The following is a 22,814-nucleotide window of genomic DNA, read 5'->3' on the forward strand; positions in this document are numbered from 1 at the left end:
AACAAATATAGCTATATAAATATGATTGTCATACCAAATACTCAATTTGATATTTTCATTGCCTCTTTATATTTGGACAACATGTAGTTTACATTTGAATATGAGCAACGTCGGCTATAGTTGTGGATACTTCACATCTAGAAGTTCCTGCTTTGTCTTTAAGAAATTGAAGCCTTCTTAGTTTTACAGTCGCATACATATCAAGAAGCTGTTGTCAGGTGAAAGTTGTAACTTGTAGAAGTTATATAGAAATTCGATCAACATAGGTCTTCCTTAGGGTGGCTAGTAAATCATAATTCATTTCATGGTGTAAAGCTGCAAAAAAAAAAATAGCTATTTGTAATAGAGATATTTAATAATTACTAATATCAAAAAGTTTTATTGATATCATTGTTGCACGTACAAGAACCCTTTACTTGATTCAAGATTATGACTCCTTTCATCTGTGAATTTGACAAAAGAATTGAATTATATAATTTATAATTGTATAAATATAGCACGACAATCATATTTCAAATTTAACATTCATTAAGCACCATGTAATCTAATACTTTATCTATTCTTAAACTCACATAGTAAAAAAAAAAATGAGTTAAAATAGACCAAATAATAAGTGGCATAATACACTTTTTTAATTGGGTAGCTTAGTCACTAATCAAGATGAATCAATAACTATTTTGTACATGAGTTCTTGATAAAGAAAAACAAAAAAGATTACTTCAAAATTTTTAAGTGAAATATGCCACTGAAGGAAGCAGACAAAACATGGGGAAAATCATTTAAAAAACAAGAAATAATGAAGAAAAAAGAAAGAAAAGGAAGCCAAAATATTAATTAGCTAAACTATTCTATTAATCCTCAAATAATCAGGTCATCTAGGCTCTAGGCAAAGTATAATTGTTTAGCAAAAGGATGAAGACACTTGGCAAATATGACTGCCAAAAAATCAACATCACTTCGTCCCAAGAGTGTGAAAAGAAAATAAGTATAAAAATGTGCATAAAGAATAATATATTGTGTAATACTCATAGGAAGTGACAATAGGGGAAAATAAACTTGCCTGTTAAATTTACAATTTTAGTGTGTTCCACTACTGTTTCAGCTTTAGGGAAAAAGAAGAAATGGTATCTGCAAGATCAAATATTATTATTCTTCTCAAAAAGAATGTTCTCAAATCTAATATGTTTCAAAGAAGCTATTGATTCTTGTGGTTTGATTGAAAAAGCGACCAACTTCAGCTAGCAACATATATGAATATCTTAATAATGTTTTAAGATAATGACAAAATATAAAATTGTTACCAATTTTGTGATGTAGTAACCAAGAAATCAGTTAAAAGGATTAAAACACAAACTAAGTCTTAGGAACACAGAAAAGCTTAGTAACGTAAAGTCCACTTTCATGGATGTCATGAGTCAAAAATTTGGCATTGATAAACATTCAGCACATTGTACAAAAAGTAAATAAATTAAATTGTTGAGAAGGAGAATAATTAGCTTGCATCAACAACAAAGTAAGCAAGGAAATCTTTAGCAAATACGGATTCAACTAAACATTATCTGATTATATTATTCACTCATCAAACATTTTTATACTTAATGTTACTTCTTTTTAGCTTATGAAACAAAGGTAGAATCCACAGTATCTACTTCCCTGTAAAGTATTAGATGCAGAAGTAAGCCCCAAACTCACAATTTGAAGTTCCTTTCTTACCGGTGAAGATGAAAAGTAATTATTAAAAGTTAAAAGCACAAAGTGAAATCGCTGCTTTGGAACCTTAAGGATGTTCTTGTGGTTTGATTGGAAAAGCGAACAACTTTAGTTGACAACATATGTGAATATCTTAATAAAGTTCAAACGTAATTACCAAAAACCTATTAGATGACAGCAATCATCTAGCAAAGTCTACAATTGCATCATAAGCTAGTTGAATATAACATGACAATATTCACACTAATACTATGTTTAACTTTACAACTTTTAAAGAAATCACATAATCAAGAATAACAGGTTGCTAACTATGATCCAAAAAGGACGGAAGAGAAGTCAATATTTCCACCATAAAATAATTGAAACATATATACCTGTTTACAAATACTGGTGAGTGAAGTATACTCTTTTGGGAAAAAAGAAATTTCTTGCCGTAAGAATTTACAAAGGATAATGGAACAAAGACATCTTATTGTACACTTATATAGAGTACGGTGAAGAATGTGAAAAGATTGTGAAAAGAAGTTACTAATGTTGAATATGAAAAATGGAAACAACCAGAATTAACTAAGGAAATTTACATTGTCATAAATAAAGAATTTAAAAAGCTTGTAAAAGGACGTTAACATGGTAGATGCAAGAAACAAAATATAAAAACTCTTGGGAATTAAGAATTCAAGAAAATGAAGAAGAGGGAGAAACGTTTTCCTTGAGAGTTATGATGAAGCAATTAAAAGAAAACGTTTCTGGGAAGGAGAATATAAATGGTCTCAAACCTAATTCGATGCATCAAAAATTTCATTGCCTTCCTCTAGAGCATCGGATTCAATAGCAAGGGTTATTCAACTAAGACCGGATTCTGTAGCAGAGGAGAGCAGGAAAGAGACAACAGCGGTTATTCTAATTGAATGTCAACCCGCCTATTCTGATTCACTTTACCCAATAAAGGGCTATGCGAAATAGGGATTGCTGCTTCCACTGCGCTACCTTCCTAAGCCCTTACTCCTTTTCCTTTTGCACCTGCCTTGTCGAAGTCTCCTTTCAGAGTGTGATTCGTCGTTTCCAATGCGGTTAATTGCTATTAGGCTTTTTAGGAAAGTTCCCCTCTGCCTATGCAGTTAGCTCGACTCCAGGTATAGCTCTTAATGGGCATGTAGCCGTAGGCGGGAACTCTTCTTTTTATCTTATTCTTTGGTCAGGCTGGTAATCCCAACCAAATAAGCAATCACAATCGCTACAAGCAACCTATTTCATACCCTTTTCGTTGTACTTCCTCTTCTCCTTCTCTTCTTTCTCTCCCTGCCGAGAAAGGTAGGAGCTTCCTAATATGATATGATAAAAAGTAACTAAATTTCAATCTTTTGAATGTGGCTATTTTTCAATTACCACTTGTAAATCTGACTATTTTTGAATTTCACACCTCGCCCCTCCCCCCAAAAGATGTGATATAGACAAACCTATACTAGCGCAAGCACTAGCAACTGCTGCCACAGTTCAAACCCGTGACCTACAAATCATACGGAAATAAATTTACCGTTGCTCCAAGGTTCCCCTTTTTCGGACTTCAAGTTCAAAAAGAAAATTGCCTGAAGACAACCTTCAAAATTTTCAAAAGCTGGTTAACACTACACGCAATATCGTACTTATCCAATTTTTCACTATAAAAGAACGAAACCCTGGCTTTTGGATGAAAAAGTCTTGCTTTTAACACGAAGATTGTGTCTACATTTGCTACTGTAAGGCTAAACGGCAAATCCGAACCAATGATGCTGCACAATTAGCCTTCTAAAACTTTATGTGCTCAAGGACCTCACCCTCTCACAACAGCTTAGTTCATTGATTCAATTATAGACTCAATTCATTACTTCATTTCCAGAGCTGACACCAAGAACAAAGACATGTTTGGAAGGAAAGGAAATTGCACAGGCAAAAGAAAATACAAAGACAGTTTTCACCGCAAATACCAAAAAAAAATGCAGTAACTCTCTTTTTTATTAGTAGCTAGGAGAAAGCAACTTTTTTGCTTTCCATTCTCTTCCCCTTCTTCCAACCAACTCAAACCGTTCCCTTCCCTGCTTTCCGAACATGTGATGAGTAAAATGAAAGTAAACAAGTAACAAAATCCTAGAGGTACTAAATAATCATCCCCAAAACTTTTGCACCTCAGACATTCATAAACACACAAAAATAAATGGGGCAAAGCCACTAGTATTTCCTTTTTTTCCCCCATTTTTGATAAGAAGCAACACCAGTAGGTAATGTTAGTTGGGTGTTCAGGGAAAGGGAAGAGAGAAATAGCGGATGATTTGTTCTAAGTAAAAGAATATCAACATGTGGCCACAAATGCTAGTAATCTAGTATGAAACAAGATATGATGGACGCACACCCAGATAGTGTCAACTCTCACCCACATAGACAGTAGAGGGAAACATGAACCTACCTCAACCTAAGAAAAGCAATTAGCTCCTTCAAAGGCCAATCCGGGAGCAAAATTATCACATAATTTGAAAAAGGAATATGCTCTTAACAACACAAGGCAATCTCCAGTATAAAAAGCTCAACTAACTAGCTACATCCTTCAACCACTATCACATTCTAATTTGATGTAACAAGGAATATACTACTAAGCTACCCTACTGATATATGAAAACTCATCAATGTGAGAAGCATGGAAGATGGAAAGTCAGAACATCTTACACTACTGATCCTACTTACCAGTATATAAAGCTCAACTAACGACAATTCACAGGCTGAATTCTAATTCTACGAGGCATACACTACTAATTACCCTACTAATATAAGATGATGGATAAACACGAGAAGTAATGGTGGAAACTGGTAAGCGAAATCATCTACCACTAGTGGCCTAAACCATGCTAATTTCTAACAACCATCTTCAGAAAGAAACCATTTAATTGACAAAAATTGTTCTGCAAGTTAATTGTCAAGTACCTAATCAAATTATTGAGAAAGCCTAACTCTCCAATTCCAAAAGAGCCAATACGACGCTCAAAATCAGCTGGATGCAACATATACCATGTGGATGGCTGTTAGTCTTCACCCTGCACAAATTACACAACTCAACAGCGCCTGCTTGGCCTTGGTCTGCCTCACCATGACAAGTTTCAGGACAATACCACATCAAACAAGCCAAACCCACGAGTACGGTACCTTTCTTCACTAAACAACATCTCCAGCACCCAGGTCGTACTTTTCTCCGAGTGGACTGTTCATCACATTCAGTGTTCAGGCCTCTCCTCCTGTACAACACAAGGTCAAATACAGGGGGAAATGATTATGCCATTCTCAAAAGTCAACTACCGCTAACATTATCGCTAGCCATTACGTACTGATCTACCAAGTCTGCTACAACTGCTCTCCTATGAGTAAGTAGCACCACCATATCTCATGGTCCAACTACATCAGGCAAAGAAAAATAGAAAGCGTTCTATTTTTCTTATTAACTGTTTCTTTTAAATGATATGTAAAATAGCATCATACCATCCTGCTTCAGAAGGCAAAGGGTTAAAGCCACACTTTAAATATTAACTCCACAGCCCATGGCTCAATCAAAAGGTAAACTCACGCAAGTTTAAAAAAGCAAATATATATGTGCACTGCGAAAACAAATGAACCACATTAACTAATAAACATAACCATAAGCAAGCCAGATTAAGAATGCACTTAACAACAATAACAGAAATAGGTAATACTAGTGACAATACTAGTTATTATAAACTAGAAAATAAGTACTGCAAACTACTAGGGGATTCAAGCAATCCAACCGGTCTCGTTTAGCAGGTGACATCTCGCAAGAGCAGCACTCTGCATGTGAAACGCAAAAGTGACGCAAAAACTCTCCAGTAAAAGGTGAAGTCTGAGACAAAAAAGAATCATCTCATTCACTGCTGTTGGGCTTGCCGACTGGGGGCACCTCCATATCCACCACCATATCCAGCTTGGCCACCATGAGCTCCGTTTGGTGGAGCACCATAATTACCGGAACCCTGCGAGTTATCAGACCTCCATGCTGCATTCCCATAGCTAGAGTTTCCACTGGCATCACCATAGCCACCGCTCATGTAACCCCCAGCACCTGATTGCATGTCTCCTGTAGCACCACCTCCAACAGGTGAATTACCACTTGGAGCACCACTGGCACGTCCAACAGCGCCATAACCAGATGGATTTCCATAAGCACCATCATTTCCAGCATAACCGCCATAACCATAACCTTGATTCCCATATCCAGTGGTACCAGTTGGAGATTGACCAGATCCTCCACTAGCAGGCCCACCGCCACCACCAGCATTTGAAGCACCCCAAGGAGCATTACCATAGCCCACATTCCCATATCCAGAAGGAGCCTGAGAACCCCATGTGCTTCTTGGTCCACCCGCAGGACCACTTCCATAACCAGTACTGGGCGCATTTGGATTTCCATAGGCAGCAACTGCAGCAGCACCATAGCCAGGATTGGCACTGCCATAGCCAGGATTGGCTCCACCATAACTTCCATAACCACCATAGCCCATACCATTGTTGGATGGTCCATAACCATAACCTGGGGTACCATATCCAGATGAACCATATGGATAGCCACCTCCAGCATTTTGAGACTGCATGTACCTGTTGGAATCCATTCTGCTGTCATAAGAACTAGGATTGTTACCTGATGCACCATATCCCTGATAACTTCCGCCACCCATACCACTACCACCCCCGCCGCCCATGGAACGGCCACCAGCACCAGGATTAGCATCTTTAGGAAGAGCACGCTTCACTTCTACCTGCTTTCCATTCAGATCATGAAAGGTCTTCTGTAAAACTCTATCTACTGCATCTTCAGAATCAAATGAAATGAAGCCAAACCCACGAGGTCGGTTGGTCTGCTGGTCATACATAATTACTACATCAGTGACACTACCAAAAGCTTCAAAATATTGCCTAAATCCATCCTCGGCCAAAGTGGGAGGCAATCCCCCAACAAAAATTTTCTTGGTCCTGGTATTTCCACCACCTCCAAAATTTCTGGCACTATTCGCATTTCCAGATTTTGAACCCTGCTGCTCCTCTCTCGACAAGGCCCTCTTAGCATCAACCTATACAACAAATATGCCAGGTAAACCAACAATAAAGGTTTACATGAAAAGCAACCCCTCTCGAAAGATCAACAAGAAATATCTTACAGCAATCAGGTTAGCACTCAATAAAGCATACAATATGAGTCATAGTTGTATGACATAGAAATACTTTACAGAACCTTGTGAGATCTTGATAGGGTGAAATGAAAGCAACAAAAGATCTAAAACAACCAACACACGTGACATTTTTTTTTTGAAAATCTTGAAAACACCACAAACAATAAATCTCAAAGACAAGAATCAATGAAATGCAGTTATGCAGAAGCCAAATTAGCATAAAAGAACCACAAGTGAAGCAGTTAAATAAAAGTCCAAAAAAAAGTAAACATCTACAAATCTAAGGAAATAAGTCTATAATCAATGAAACACAAATACCCAGAAGCCAAATAAGTGGTGCTAAGTGGTTGGGGTGTGTGTGTGGGGGGGGGGGACCCCCACAAAGGAAGCAGAGAAATACCTGCCATTAAATAAAATCCTATCTTGAAGAACACTATCAAGCCTAAACTAAAACCCCACAAACAATTAATCTCACAGAAAACACAAATGAAGCAGACAAAATAAAGGCCTAAAAGAGTACTTAAATGTCTATAAATCTAAGGGGAAAAAACCTCCATCAATAAAAAGTCTATCTTGAAGAACCCACAAACAATTAATCACAAGAGAACCAACGAAATACACTTACTCAGAACCCAAATTAGCAGACAACAGTACATATCAATAACCTACAGTTACCCAGAAGCCAAATTAGTGTAAACGAAAACCCCAATTAACGAAGCAGAAAAATAAAGTCTAAAAAAATACTTATAAATCTGAGAGATTAAAAAAAAATTGACTCACAGTACGGCCATCAATAACATGTTCATCTTGAAGAACCCTATCAAGAACATTAGGATCTGCAAAGACAACGAAACCAAAGCCACGTGGCTTCCCGGAAATCTTATCCCTCATCACAACAGTCTGCAAAACGTCGCCGTATCCTTGAAAATACTCCTTCAGTTTCTCCTCACTTGTCTCCCATGATATACCTCCGATAAACAGCTTTCCTTGATCTGAATCCATTTTAGGGTTTCTGAGGAGTTGAAGAGAGACGCGGCCGACTTGAGGAAAGAGGAGAAAGACAGAAAACAAGGGTTAGAGAAGTGAAAAAGGGGAACTATGTTAGCGTACGAGGATTTAACGGTCCAGATTTAATGTGATGAAATGTCGTGATATTCGATTATTTGTATTATTAAGATATTTTTTTCTAAAGTGTGTGACTATGTACTAACGTCACTATTCGATGCTTTGATTTTTTTTTCCTACCCTATGCTCGTACTTCTTTTTTTTTTTTTGGTGCAGTAACAAAAATATTATGAGAACCAAATAGTTGTTGGTGTTATAAGATAAATCTTACGGTGGATGTCTATTACTCCTCAATGATTTTTACAAATGCTTAATGGTATATTTTCTATGCTTAATGACATATTCAATAACATATTTTTTTCATTTTTTATGCTTATATAAAGGCTTTGTAATAGATAGGAAAATACACACAATTGAAGAAGAAATAAATTTTCTTCCTTCTTTCTATCTCTATTATCTTGCTCAAGTTTATGGTAAATTACTTTTAGTTTTATAACACGTTATCAGCACGATTGTCACCTCTATTTTTCACAATCACTATCCTAGTTGTGTTCGATTCTCCTTCAGGTATATAACTATATATTCTTTTGGTTTATGGTAATATATATGCACCAATATGCTATTTATTAACAAATTCATATACTGTTAAGCATTTATTTTAGTAGATTATATTACAGAAGTCCTCTTACCTTGCTTATTGTTAAAGAAAATATAAGATATAGATCTTAAGTGCGTTAAACTAACAAAATAAAATAGTGATAACTAAGGTGACTAAATAATAATTGTACATACTAGTTTAAATTGCTTTACAATCGGTGGAAAGTGATATTTGAATATATTCACCCTTATCACCATATAGGATTATTCCTCAAGTCCCCGCTTATAATAAATTATTTTTCTTTTACCATACTGAATATATTTGTTTATGTTTATTTATATACTATATAATTCTTGTTTATTTGACATATATATTGTATGTTACTTACATTTCTATTTATACTACATGTTTGAAGTGATCAACTTCTTAATTAGTTGTCTGATTTTTTTTTAGAAGTACATTCTCATTGAAAATTATTTTTATTCTTTCCAACCCATTTATTTTGTAATTAGTTTCAATATTTCAAACTTGTCAAAACTTGAATTCGTGGCACTAGACATTACCGAAAAGAATTACTTATCATGGGTCCTTGATGCTGAAATTCACTTTGCTGCAAAAGCTCTTGAAAATACTATTATACAAGGAAATGAAACATCAAGTCAGGATAAAGCAAAAGCTATGATTTTTCTTCGTCATCATCTTGATGAAGGATTAAAAACTGAATACTTAACCCTAAAGGATCCATTTGAACTATGGAGCAGTTTGAAGGAACGATATGACCATCTTAAGGCAACGATATTACCAAGAGTTAGATATGAATGGATTCACTTGCGGTTACAAGATTTTAAAACTGTAAGTGAATATAATTCTGTTATATTCAGGATAACTTCCCAACTTAAATTATGTGGGAAAATTATAAATGATGAGGACTTACTAGAAAAGACTCTTTCTACCTTTCATGCATCAAATATGGTATTGCAACAACAATACCGCGAAAAGGGTTTACAGAAATATTCTGAATTAATCTCATGCCTCCTGGTGGCTGAGCAATATAATACCCTTTTAATAAAAAATCATGAAGCACGTCTACTGGTTCTGCACCATTTTCTGAAGTTAATATGGTAACAACCACCCAAAAGTCTGAAAGAAGATAAAATTATTATCGTGGTCGTGGTCGTGGCCATATTCGTGGGCGTGGACGTGGACATGGAAGGGGGCGAAATAATTATTGTTGTCATGGTGAAAATAAACAAGAGAACAATAAGAATCCTCAAAATAATCCTTTAAAAGGTAGAGTTAATAATTGTCACCGGTGTGGTATGATAGGTCATTGGGTACACATTTGTCGTACGCCAGATCATTTTGTCAAACTTTATCAAGTCTCCCTTAGAAAGAAAGAAAATAGTATGGAGGCACATTTGACCTTTCAAAATAATGATGAAGAAGCAGGCCCCTCAAATAAATATGATTCTGAGGCACATCTTGCATATAAAGATGATAATTTTGGAGGCCTAACAAATATTACTCATTTAGAAGCTGGAGACTTCTTTGAGGATATTGACTGAAGAACTAATCATCTTAATGAGGAATGAAGGCTATAATAAAAGTTGTCATTTTTTATGTTTGCAACTAGTTTATTTTTCTTGAGTGTGTTTCCTAATGCATCATGTGTTGCTAGTCTCTACCTTCCTAATGTAATTTTTAATGTTTTTTTTTGTTTGTCTTTCATATTTCTTATAATGTACTTTTTGATTTTTTTTTTGAAGAATATGAAAATTTTCCAGTCTTCAATTGGACTCAAGATTAATAAAGATGATATGTCTTCTGGATAGTGCTACAACACACACTATTTTAAGAGATAAGAGATATTTCTCGTATTTGGTAATGAAAGAAGCCAATGTTAATACAATATCCGGTAGTACAAGATTAATTGAAGGTTCTGGAAAAGTCAATTTATTACTACCAGGAAGAACAAATTTGACTATTCATGAAGCATTATATTGTAGTAAATCTCAAAGAAAGTTATTAAGCTTCAAAGATATTCGCCAAAATGGATATCACATTGAGACTATAAATAATGAAAAGATTGAATATCTTTATATTACTACAATAAATTCGGGTAAGAAATATGTGCTTGAAATATTACCTGTTCTTTCCTCTGGCTTATATTACACAAGTATTAGCAGGATTGAAACACATGCCATAGTAAATGAGAAGTTTATTAATCAAGATAATTTTATTATTTGACATGATAGGTTGGGTCATCATGGCTCTACTATGATGCATAAAATAATTGAGAATTCACATGGACATTCAATGAAGAACCAAAAGATTCTTCAATTTAAGGAATTCTCTTGTGTTGCATATTCTCAAGGCAAATTAATTATTAGACCATCAACGATTAAAGTTAAGATGGAATCCCCTATATTTCTGGAACGTATACAATGTGATATATGTGGGCCTATTCACCCTCCATATGGACCATTCAGATATTATATGGTTTTGGTAGATGCATCTACAAGATGGTCACATGTGTGCTTACTATCAACTCGCAATATGGCATTTGCAAGGTTGTTGACTCAAATAATAAAGCTAAGAGCACAATTTCCAGATTATGCAATTAAGACAATTCATCTTGATAATGCCAGTGAATTTACATTCCAAGCATTTAATGATTATTATATATCAACTGGATAACAATTAAGCATCCGGTCGCTCATGTTCATACACAAAATGGTCTAGTGGAATCATTGATCAAACGCCTTCAATTTATTGCTAGACCAATGCTTATGAGAACAAAACTTCCCATTTTAGTATGGGGTCATGCTATTTTGTTGTCACACCTCCTTTTTACCTACACCCCCGGAAGGGGCATAAGGGAGTTTTTTCCAATTTAAGTGACAATCGAAACGGGATTATTTTATTTAAAATTTAGAGTCGCCACTTGGGATAATTTTATGATGTCCCAAGTCACCGGTTCAAATCCCGAATCGAGGAAAAGATTGACTATGTATTATAGTTCGCGAACACAGAAATTTGGGTAAGGAATTCTGTTAACTCGGGAGAAGGTATTAGGCATTCCCGAGTTCTGTGGTTTTTGCACGGTCGCTCAACTGTTACAATTGGCTTATTATCTGATTTTAATACATGTTTTAGCCTATGGTACACTTTTACTTATTAGCCGCTTTTAATTAATCTTAGGAAGATTCAACGTCATCTAAAGCACGTCTTGAACCACGTCACATAAATGCACCCGCGATCCACGACACATTTTATCAAACGTTGTTGAGATTTGGAATCGGGTCTCATGAAATGTACACCCAGATTTGAAAATTGTGTATCGCAACTACGTCACGGGAACCGTACCCGTAGTCGTGATAATTTTATTGATCGTCCTAAAGCAAGCTACGATGTTTATGAATATTAACGACCTAATCATGCTACTAGTGACTAAACTAATAAAGCCAAACAAAAATCATCCAAGGCTCAAATTGTTACAAATTTAATTCTCAGCTACTACCAATTTATCTTGGAAACGCAAACTTATATTTAGTTTTCTTTAACATCCCGAACCTCACGATCCAACAAAACCAATTTTCCCAATTCCTATATACTTCACACAAATTTCACTACATATTATGTAATCACAAGAGTTTTAGCTTATCTACATTTCAAGACTTGTAATTCAAATAAGAATCAAAAAGCAAAATTATTTTTAATAAAGGACTACTAATGAAGTAAGTTCAAGGTTGTATTTAAGGTTCTAAGAATTTCCTTTTTTATTTGTGGGACAACATGGAAATTATGGACTAACTTGTCTTATTCAACGTTATTTCTTCTTCTTTTCCTATGTGTCTATCTAAATGGACATATATCTTGAGCAACTCAGTTATATGATTCCATATCTATACATTTATAGCAAAACTGAGTAGGAATCGTTGCAAGCAGCCAGACGGAAACGAATCAAACAAAACAATTCAAAAAAAATATGACACAAGATCTGAAAATTAGAAAGATAGGTAAAGTTAGAACGTGGCCTCTTTAAACTTCAATCTTTCCTTATCCAAAAAACTTGATTTTTAATAACATGAACAAGCAGAAACGGACAAGACCACGAACCATCCCTCAAACGGAGTATCGAAACTCGTCGGCAAACTCAAAACAGACAGAATGTTGACTGCGTTAGAACGGGGCAGAAGCAGGCTGTCTAGGTTGATTTTGGTGGTCGTTTCAGCTTGTTTTCCAGCGAGCTCCTATGAACGAGAAGAAGCAGAAACATTGATGGGTGAAGGGAAGCAAGCTGACGTGACTGCGACGGGGAAGGACTGCTGAAGACGGTGGAGAACAGGGGTGGTTTCCTTTTTAGAATTGCGGCGCTGCAGGTCTATATTAGCTTAGGGACCTTAGGTGTTTAGCTGCTTTTTTCCAGATCTTTTTAGGCGTTAGTCAGCCTTTTTCTCAGGAAATTAGCTCCTCAATTTTGTATTCTTTTTGCTGATCCCCCGAGTGTATTGCGGCTCTCCTTCAGCATTAGGCATTACCCCTATTATATAGATCTAGGTCTAAATATGTATTTTTTATGTATTTTACCAATTAGTCCCTAGGTCTTTTTGTGTTAAGTCCTTAGGGTCTTTTATTTAGTTTTGTTCCAAAGAAGAGTCTAGAAGGGTCTCTAGGATTAGCTTAATGGGTATTGGATATTGAGCTTAAGGAATGAGCTAGAAACTTGGGCATTTATGACTAGCTATGTTTAAAATTAGCTTAATTAACTAAAAATATTAATTAACTCTACTTAAGTAAAAATAATTATTAAAATAAGACTGACCATTAAAACAAAATTATTTTTTTTAGTATTTTTCAAGATTAAAAATGACTACAAAACATTAATGAACCTATTTTTTGTAATTTTTCTTTCTTATAATAAAATAAAAGTAAAAGAGTAAAAATGAGTTGAAATAGCTATATTAGGCCTAAATTAAATATTTACGTGCTAAAATATGAAAAATCTTGGGGAGGGTCAAAAATCACATGTCTACAGCTGCCCATCTTTTATTGAAAACACAAAGAGTTTTCGGACAAAGAACGACTAGACAGGTTTTTTTGACCCGACCCTTATTTGGAGAGACTAAAACTAAGAGAGAAGGGAATGTGACCGAGCCCTAGTATCTGAGCTGCCTATATATCCTTGGCTATAAAGGAATCAGGTGACATGTAGGTCAGACGTTTCGGTACCTGGGACTACTAGGAAGCTGTGATTTCACTATTGTTATTGCTGTTTCTGCTTGCTGAGCTCTTTATTGCACAAAAATGAAAAATAAAAAACTGAACTAACTAAGTCTATCAACTACGAGTTACAAGATTCCTATCTATGAGTCTTCTGAAACTTGATCTTGAGTCTTGGTCGGTTCTTCATGCGGACCCTGATCTGAATCTTGATGCTTGTTAGCCGCAGGTGTTGGTTCAATCTTTTTCAGCTTTTCAAACCAAGATGGGACATGCGGAGCTTGTGACCTCAGCCCTGTTTTGAGCAGCTCACATCTTTTATTAACTTCTGCATTTGGATTCACTTCTTGTCTTTCTTTTTGTTTTTTTTCTTTTTATTCTGGATTGTGACTAACTTCTGTTAATCATCTTGGACTACTGACTCGCATTCTTGACGCGAGCTTCTTTTGTTGCTGACTTGAATTGTATTCTGAATTGAATTCCCTTTTTTTCCAGGTGGGCGCCTGATTGCTGAACTTGAACTGTCTTCTCTTGTTACTTAACACTGTTTTCCCTTGCACCTTGAACCATTTTCCCTTGAAACTTGAACTGTCTTCCTTTGAAACTGCTTTCCCTTGAAACTCGAGTTGTCTTCCTTCAAAACTACTTTCTCTTGAAACTTGAGTTGTCTTCCTTCGAAACTGCTTTCCCTTAAAACTTGAGTTATCTTCCTTTGTTCTCCAGGTGGGCGCCTGATTACAACAAAACAAACAAAACAAAATAAATTTTCCTGCCCCAGTTTGATATTGGGAACATCTGTGAGTGTTAACAAAACTATAAATCACCTGCGCTACTGATGAATGATGCAATGATGAGAGTAAAATTAATGACTCGACTAGGATGTGTGTCTTCTAAATGTAATTGAGCTTGCGGAAAACTATAAACTAAGCTTGACTAAAGTAAAAACTCACCCTATTCTCCAGGCGGGGGCCCCTAATTTCAGGAAAATTAAACATTGATAATCTTAAGAAAACTAAAAAAATGACTTCCCCTTTTTCAAATTCAGACTTCCCTTTTAAAAAAATTATTATCATAGGAGAAAATTCATTGGACTAGGTTTTCTATCTTAGGAGAAAGATTCATCATACTAAGATTTTGATCCTAGGAGAAAATTCATCAGATTAGGTCTTTATTTTTTGTATCTTAGGAGAAAGATTCATCCGACTAAGATTTTTATCCTAGGAGAAAGTTCATCAGACTAGGTCACTTTTTTTGGTATCTTAGTAGAAAGATTCATTAGACTAAGATTTTGATCCTAGGAGAAGGTTCATCGGACTTGGTCTTTTTTTTTTGTTATCTTAGGAGAAAGATTCATCAGACTAAGATTTCTATTCTAGGAGAAAATTCATCAGACTAGGTCTTTGTTTTGGTATCTTAGGAGAAAGATTCATCAGACTAAGATTTTGATCCTAGGAGAAAGTTCATCAGACTAGGTCTTCTATCTTAGGAGAAAAATTCATCAGACTAAGATTTCGATCCTAGGAGAAAGTTCATCAGAATAGGTCCTCTATCTTAGGAGAAAAATTCGTCAGACTAAGATTTCGATCCTAGGAGAAAGTTCATCGGACTAGGTTCCCTTTTTTTGTTATGTTAGGAGAAAGATTCATCAGACTAAGATTTTGATCCTAGGAGAAAATTCATCAGACTAGGTCTTTTTTTTTGGTGTCTTAGAAGAAAGATTCATCAGACTAAGATTTTTATCCTAGGAGAAAGTTCATCAGATTAGGTCTTCTCTCTTAGGAGAAAAATTCATCAGACTAAGATTTTGATCCTAGGAGAAAGTTCATCAGACTAGGTCACTTTTTTTGGTATCTTAGGAGAAAGATTCATCAGACTAAGATTTTGATCATAGGAGAAGGTTCATCAGACTAGGTCTTTTTTTTTGTTATCTTAGGAGAAAGATTCATCAGACTAAGATTTTGATCTTAGGAGAAAGTTCATCAAATTAGGTCTTCTATCTTAGGAGAAAAATTCATCAGACTAAGATTTTGATCCTAGGAGAAAGTTCATCAGACTAGGTCCTCTATCTTAGGAGAAAAATTCGTCAGACTAAGATTTCGATCATAGGAGAAAGTTCATCGGACTAGGTTCCCTTTTTTGTTATCTTAGGAGAAAGATTCATCAGACTAAGATTTTTATCCTAGGAGAAAGTTCATCCGATTAGGTCTTCTATCTTAGGAGAAAAATTCATCAGACTAAGATTTTGATCCTAGGAGGAAAAATGTGAAGATCAATGGCAAGATTTTATGCACAATAGCAAGACAAATAAAGGCAAAGATTTGAGAAACTTCCCTTTGTCGGCTCCTCCCGTCTTTCCTTTTTCTTCTCTTTTTTTTGTTTTTTTTTTCTTTTTTATTTTTTTTCTCTTTTTGAATCACTTTCCTTGCACCGCTTTGTTCATGTTTCATACAAAGGAAAATTTGTCAGTTTTGAAAATGGTGGTCGATTTGTGGCCTTGAGTCTTGGGCAGCTTGGCTTCTGCTCAATCAGCTTGAGTCGGTTTCAAGAGACTTTTGCTCTGCATCAACCCTAATTGTTTCACACCCGGTACCATTGTATTTCTGGCTCAATCAACATTATCCCAACTGGAGATCTTTTCTTAGATGACCTTTTCTGATATCTTGAATGACTTCCTGCTTTTGAGCAATTTGTCTGTCAGAGAGAATCACATGTTATCTTTGCTTACGCCAAATAGGCTGACAAGAGTCTTTTGGGGGAGCCTTTGCATGAATCCTCAAGGCACGTTGACAGTAACAACCGAGTGTACTGGCCAAATTTACTTTGTACAACTGAAAAGCTGGTAGTAGATTTTGAAATCTTTTCTTGCTTGTTTTGACAAGGACTGACTCAGAGAGAAGTACACAATGCTATAAAGAAACAATATTAACAAGAAATGCCCCTGTCGGAAGGACAGAAGGAAGAGTTTTTTTTCAATAACTAGCCTTAATGGTCATGACATGCATTTTGGACTCAACGGCCTGATCTATCAAACTAATCCAATCTTCCATTTTGTCATTCGTATGAGCTTTGAAGTCGGGCTTGTTCGTGCCAATTCTTTACATCAGCTTTGCGACTCACTTTTGACTAGTGGTGTCCCGATGGGTTTTCACCAACAAGTCTCTCTTGTTTATTCATTTCTGCTTACCGTCGTCTTACAGTGCCCGTGAGAGTTTTCACTAATAAGACTCTCTTATTTTTCTTTTCTTTTTCTTTCCCTTTTTGTGAGAAACTCGACGGTGTTCTATGTCATGTGACAACCGTTGCTCATTGCATGCTTCTCTTAGCATTCTTGAAGGCATATCAGGAGGTCTTTATTTGGAAGGATTTTGGATAGGGTTGGAAAGAAAGGACGTCATGAAGGCTCAAAATAAACTCAAAGTAAAGGGGGTTGTGGACTTACAACTCTTGGAATCGACTCTTTCAAAAGTGAAATAAAATCTCTGCCCCAGTTTCAGATGCTGGGGATTTTTGGATTTTTCTATTTTTTCTATTTTTTTTCTTTTTCTTCTAAATTCTTATTTGGTTGGACCGAACCGTGAGGCTGCCTACGTATCCTTATTTTAAAGGAATCAGGTCTAACGTAGTTCAAACATCTGACCTAAACTATTTTTCATCTTTCTTTCTGTTTCTCTTTTTTATTTTTTCTCTCTTTTTTTTCCTTTTCTTTTTCCTTTTTTTTGTTTGCCCCAGCTTCTATTTTTGAGGGCATGGACCTTTGACAATTCTTTTTTTTCTGAACTTTCTAAGAATTGCCCCAGTTTGTACTCTTAGGACATGGATTTTTTTTTGACTCTAAACTTGATTCCAAAAGAGGGTAGTCAAAGAAAAATAACGCAGGCTCAAAAGGGGTAGCAAAGGATATAAAGTTTTTGGGTAGCAGAAAAAGGGCCTCTCAACCTCAAGAACATCAAACATGGTATCTTTTCGCGATCACAGCATTGACGAACATGTTTGTCTTCTTGGTGTGTCGTGGTTACAAGACATTTTTCATCCATTAGTGACAAACTTTTCAACAAACATCAATTGATTAAACATCCTTAAGCCCGATCTTCACAATGATTTGAAGGTGAATTTTACTCGACCTTAGTTCCAAAGTATTCCAACTCTTTATTCATCCTCAAAAGTATTTTTTTAGTTATCGAATTCCAGATTAAATCAGTTCCTAAGATCTGGCCAAAATTTCCGCATGCATGTCATGTCATTAGAACCAGCGAGAAAAGAATTAGGAAGAGATTGACACAAAAAGACAAACTGTATTTTATTGAATAAAGGATGAAAGGGTTTTACAACTAAACAAGCAACCCAAAATACGAGTTACAACCCTAAAATAACTCGACTAATGAAAATAGCAACAGAACAGACAGACAAGACTCACACAAACAGAATGGAGGGATAGAAGGGTTTAACTCAATAAAACAAATAAAATCTAGATCATAACCCTGAAATATCCCAGATAATAGAAAAAACATCAAAACAAGCTACCAATATTCCTTCCTAGTGAGGAGGGAATGACTTTTCAATTGCTAGGCTTAACATTTAGCCACAAATTTGCTCATCAGAATCAGCAGAGCCTTCTCCAATTTCAACATCATTAACTTCAGTTAGCAAGTCCCCGAGAGGATTCTCATACTCCATGTCACCAGGCATCATCCCCACAAAGTGTGTATCATGATGTGCAGGTAAAGGATTCTGCGCGATATTTTGGGTGTCACTGTCTTGGATCACAATCAGTTTTCCTGGATCATCCTTTTTATTTCTCTTTTCAAATCCCGACAACTTTCAACATTGTGCCCTGAACATTGGAATGATATTCACACCTTTTAGATGGGTCAAAGTTCCTTGCACGTGGGTCCACATGATTTGGAGGAATGAGTGCAATCATGTCATGATTCTTTAACTTCTCAAATAAGCTTGCATATGACTCTCCTATTGGTGTAAAATTATCTTTCAACCTTTGTTCCCTTCTATACCCCTAGCATGGATGTGGGTTATAAGGCACTTGAAAATTTTGTGGAGGCTGGTAGAGATTTTGTGATGCTCGTGCTCGCCTTTTGGGGTGTTTTGGTGGCTGGACAACATACTGAGGTGGAGCGACAGAGTATTGTGGGTTCTGAGGGGGATAGTAATGCTCAGGGGAGTTATCGGAAAACAGACGAAGTTGGTCATACCTTCGAGACGCTCTCCTAGGACCTCTTCTCGACCCTGATGTCATCATGATTTCTTCAACCTTCTCATTCGTGTCAACAAAATTATCGGATTCAATCTGGATAGCCTGAGTTTCGGCTTTGAGAACTGCTTGACTTATAATTCTACCTGTCTTAAGGCCATTCTCTACCATTTCTCCTATTTTGATTGCGTCCGAGAAGGATTTGCCAACTACGGACATCATATTTTGAAAATAATCTGGTTCTTGAGCCTGAAGGAAGACAGTGATTAGCTCGTGGTCGTCCATGGGTGGCTTAACTCTAGTTGCTTGCTCTCTCCATTTAATGGCATATTCCCTGAAACTTTCAGTTGGTTTCTTCTTCAGGTTTGAAAGGGAATTACGGTCTGGGGCGATGTCGATGTTGTATTGAAACTGTTTGGCAAAGGCCCATGCCATGTCATCCCAGATATACCAGCGAGATGTATCTTGATCCAGAAACCATTCGGAGGCTACTCCCGTAAGGCTTTCCCCAAAATAAGCCATGAACAATTCTTCATTTCTTCTCGCACCTCTCAGTTGATTGCAATACATTTTTAGGTGGGCTATGGGATCTTCATGTCCATCATACTTTTCAAATTTGGGAGTCTTGAAACCAGAAGGCAAGTGGACATCGTGGAACATACATAGATCTTTGAAGGCAACACTCTTTTGACCTGTCAACCCTTGCATATTTTTCAACCGTTGTTCTAAGCTTTTCACTCTTTGGGTCATTTCTTCCTGTATCATCTTTCGGGCAGGCTTCTCAATGTTTGCAAGAAGATCAAACGAGTACGAGTGGTACTCAGGAGAGTGGTACTGCTCTTGCTGTGTAGCAAATTGTGACTCATGACGAGGCTGTCCTTGACCACTGGCCCATGCTTGACATATTTCGGTCATTTGCTGTTTCAGTATTCTATTTTTCTCAAACACAGTAGACTCTTGTTGAACCCTCTGACCCTGAGTCTCTTGAGCACTTGTAACAGCTTCGATGTCAGTTATCATTTTTCCTTGGATCTTGTGTTTCCAGCTTACCACAAACTGACCACCTCAACTTTCTTCACAATTCAAAACAAAACATGTTAGAATGGACTCAGTCGGTCCTTATTATTATCAATATTTTCATTTCTTCATTTTTAATTTCTTTTTTATGGTGATCGAACCTGATGTGGGTTGCCTACGTATCATGTGGGAACATGAATCAGATCTTGCGTAGTTCGGGAAGATTAGAAATAAAGTAAATAAACTAACTCTTATTTTTTATTTTGGACTTCTTTCTAAAGAAAGACTTAAAAAGAAGAAACAAAATATTTTTGGATTTCGATTTGTTTGTTTGTTTGTTTGTTTGTTTTTTTAAATTTTTTGAAAAGGAAGACTTCTAAAAAGGAAAGAAAATATTTTTGAATTTTTTGAAATTTTATTTTGAATTTATGGAAGAAATGCCTCTAAAGAAAAAGAAAATATTTTTGAATATTGAATTTTCTTTTCAATTTTTGAAAGAAGAATGAAAATATTTTTGGATTTTGAGAAGAAATTAAAATAAATATTTTTGTATTTTTTTTAAAAAAAATGGGGTCGAAAAGAAAGATTTTCTAAAGAAGCATGTAAATGAAAATATATTTTGGATTTTTTTTAAAAATGGTGTCTAAAAAAAAGACTTTTCTAGAGAGGAAGTAAAGGAAAATATTTTTGGATTTTTTAAAAATTATGGGCTAGAACCGATGAGATTTTCCTACGTATCTCACATCCGGTGAGAATCAGACCCGCGTAGTTCGCCCAATTTTGATGGAACAGGAAAATATGACACTTGAAAATTTTGGCTCGTTTTGAAATGACTTTTTTTTCTCAGAATTTTGGCAGATTTTCAGAATTTTCTAAATACCTACCTCTCACTTTTTGTTTCTTTTTTCTTCTTTCTCCTCTTTTTTTGATTTTCTTTTTTTTCTTTTTTTCTTTTTCTTTCCCTATTCTAGAAGCCAGTCAACATGCAAGCCGAAACAGACAGATACGCAAATAGCACGTAAGATGCATCAAGATGGTCTTTTGATTTTTGAGTACACCTGTCCTAGACGGACCCAACCCCTGTGTTGCGTCCCCAAAGTCAAAATGCACATGATGCAAACAATCGTTCCTACTAGGGATCCGGCATGAGGCTATGTTATACTAGGTTTAAAAACATGGGTTTATTTGTTCTAGACCTGTAATTCAAACAATAATCAAAAAGCAGGATTATTTTTAATAAAGGACTACTAATGAAGTAAGTTCAAGGCTGTATTTACGGTTCTAAGAATTTCTTTTTTTGTTTGTGGGACAACATGGAAATTATGGACTAGCTTGTCTTATTCAACGTTATTTCTTCTTCTTTTCCTATGTGTCTATCTAAATGGACATATATCTTGAGCAACTCAGTTATATGGTTCCATATCTTACATTTATAGCAAAACTGAGCAGGAATCGTAAGCAAGCAGCCAGACATAAATGAATCAAACAAAACAATTCGAAAAAAAACATGACATAAGATCTGAAAATTAGAAAGATAGGTAAAGTTAGAACATGACCTCTTTAAAATTCAATCTTTCCTCATCCAAAAAAACTTGATTTTAATAACATGAACAAGCAGAAACGGACAAGACCACGAACCAGCCCTCAGACGGAGTATCGAAACTCGCCGGGAAACTCGAAAACGGACAGAATGTTGACTACGTTAGAATGGGGCAGAGGCAGGCGGTCTAGGTTGATTTTGGTGGTCGTTTCAGCTCGTTTTCCGGCGAGCTGCTATGAACGAGAAGAAGCAAAAACAGCGATGAGTGAAGGGAAGCGAGCTGCCGTGACTGCGACGGGGAGGGACTGCTGAAGACGGTGGAGAACAGGGGTGGTTTCCTTTTTAGTTGCGGCGCTATAGGTCTATATTAGCTTAGGGACCTTAGGTTTTTTGCTTCTTTTTTCCAGATCTTTTTAGGCGTTAGTCAGCCTTTTTCTCAGGAAATTAGCTCCTCAATTTTGTATTCTTTTTGCTGATCCCCCGAGTGTATTGCGGCTCTCCTTCAGTATTAGGCATTACCCCTATTATATAGATCTAGGTCTAAATGTGTATTTTTTTGAGTATTTTGCCAATTAGTCCCTAGGTCTTTTTGTGTTAAGTCCTTAGGGTCTTTTTATTTATTTTTTGTTCCAACGAAGAGTCTAGAAGGGTCCCTAGGATTAGCTTAATGAGTATTGGATATTGAGCTTAAGGAATGGGCTAAAAACTTGGGCCTTTATGACTAGCTATGTTTAAAATTAGCTTAATTAACTAAAAGTATTATCAAAAATATTAATTAGCTCTACTTAAGTAAAAAAAATTATTAAAATAAGACTGACCATTAAACCAAAACTATTTTTTTGGTATATTTCAAGATTAAAAATGACTATAAAACATTAATGAACCTATTTTTTGTAATTTTCGTTTTTTATAATAAAATAAAAGTAAAAGAGTAAAAATGAGTTGAAATATCTATATTAGGCCTAAATTAAATATTTACGTGCTAAAATATGAAAAATCTTGGGGAGAGTCAAAAATCACATGTCTACATTTGTGTGCGGCATCACTTGTGCGGATAAGGCCCACAAGTTATCATAAAGTCTCTCCATCACAATTGGCTTTTGGCTAGGAGCCAAATATTTCCCATCTTAGAATCTTTGGTAGTGCGGTATATGTTCCAATTGCTCCAACCATAACGCACAAAGATGGGCCCCCAAAGAAGGTTGGGGATATATGTTGGGTATGAATCTCCTTCTATTATAAAATATCTGGAGC

The 22,814-nt window shown here is 35.9% G+C and overlaps 1 protein-coding gene across 2 annotated transcripts; it reads right to left on the reverse strand.

The window, feature by feature from the left end:
• Nucleotides 1-4,605: 4,605 nt before the first annotated feature.
• On the reverse strand, nt 4,606-8,003 carry LOC104215605 (heterogeneous nuclear ribonucleoprotein 1-like). Of its 2 annotated transcripts, XR_708235.2 has the most exons (3): nt 7,692-8,003; nt 5,496-6,812; nt 4,606-4,970 (listed from the first exon to the last, which is right to left on the reverse strand). XR_708235.2 is itself a non-coding variant. In XM_009765451.2 (2 exons), exons 1-2 carry the CDS (start codon nt 7,911-7,913, stop codon nt 5,613-5,615), a joined length of 1,422 nt encoding a protein of 473 aa, XP_009763753.1. In that variant the 5' UTR covers nt 7,914-8,003; the 3' UTR covers nt 5,324-5,612. The 2 variants fall into 2 exon arrangements, 1 of the variants encoding a protein (XP_009763753.1); XM_009765451.2 differs by lacking the exon at nt 4,606-4,970 and having other exon boundaries at nt 5,324-6,812.
• Nucleotides 8,004-22,814: the final 14,811 nt, after the last annotated feature.

Source organism: Nicotiana sylvestris, chromosome 1 (genome assembly GCF_000393655.2).
Source record: "Nicotiana sylvestris chromosome 1, ASM39365v2, whole genome shotgun sequence".
Classification (NCBI taxonomy): domain Eukaryota; kingdom Viridiplantae; phylum Streptophyta; class Magnoliopsida; order Solanales; family Solanaceae; genus Nicotiana; species Nicotiana sylvestris.

Bases quoted from the DNA above. Each gene is read 5' to 3' on its own strand.
- LOC104215605 (XM_009765451.2), bottom strand. From the start codon at position 7,913: ATGGATTCAGATCAAGGAAAGCTGTTTATCGGAGGTATATCATGGGAG. The intron at 6,813-7,691 runs GTGAGTCAATTT...TTTGTTGTATAG, and splicing joins ATGTTATTGATGGCCGTACT to GTTGATGCTAAGAGGGCCTT.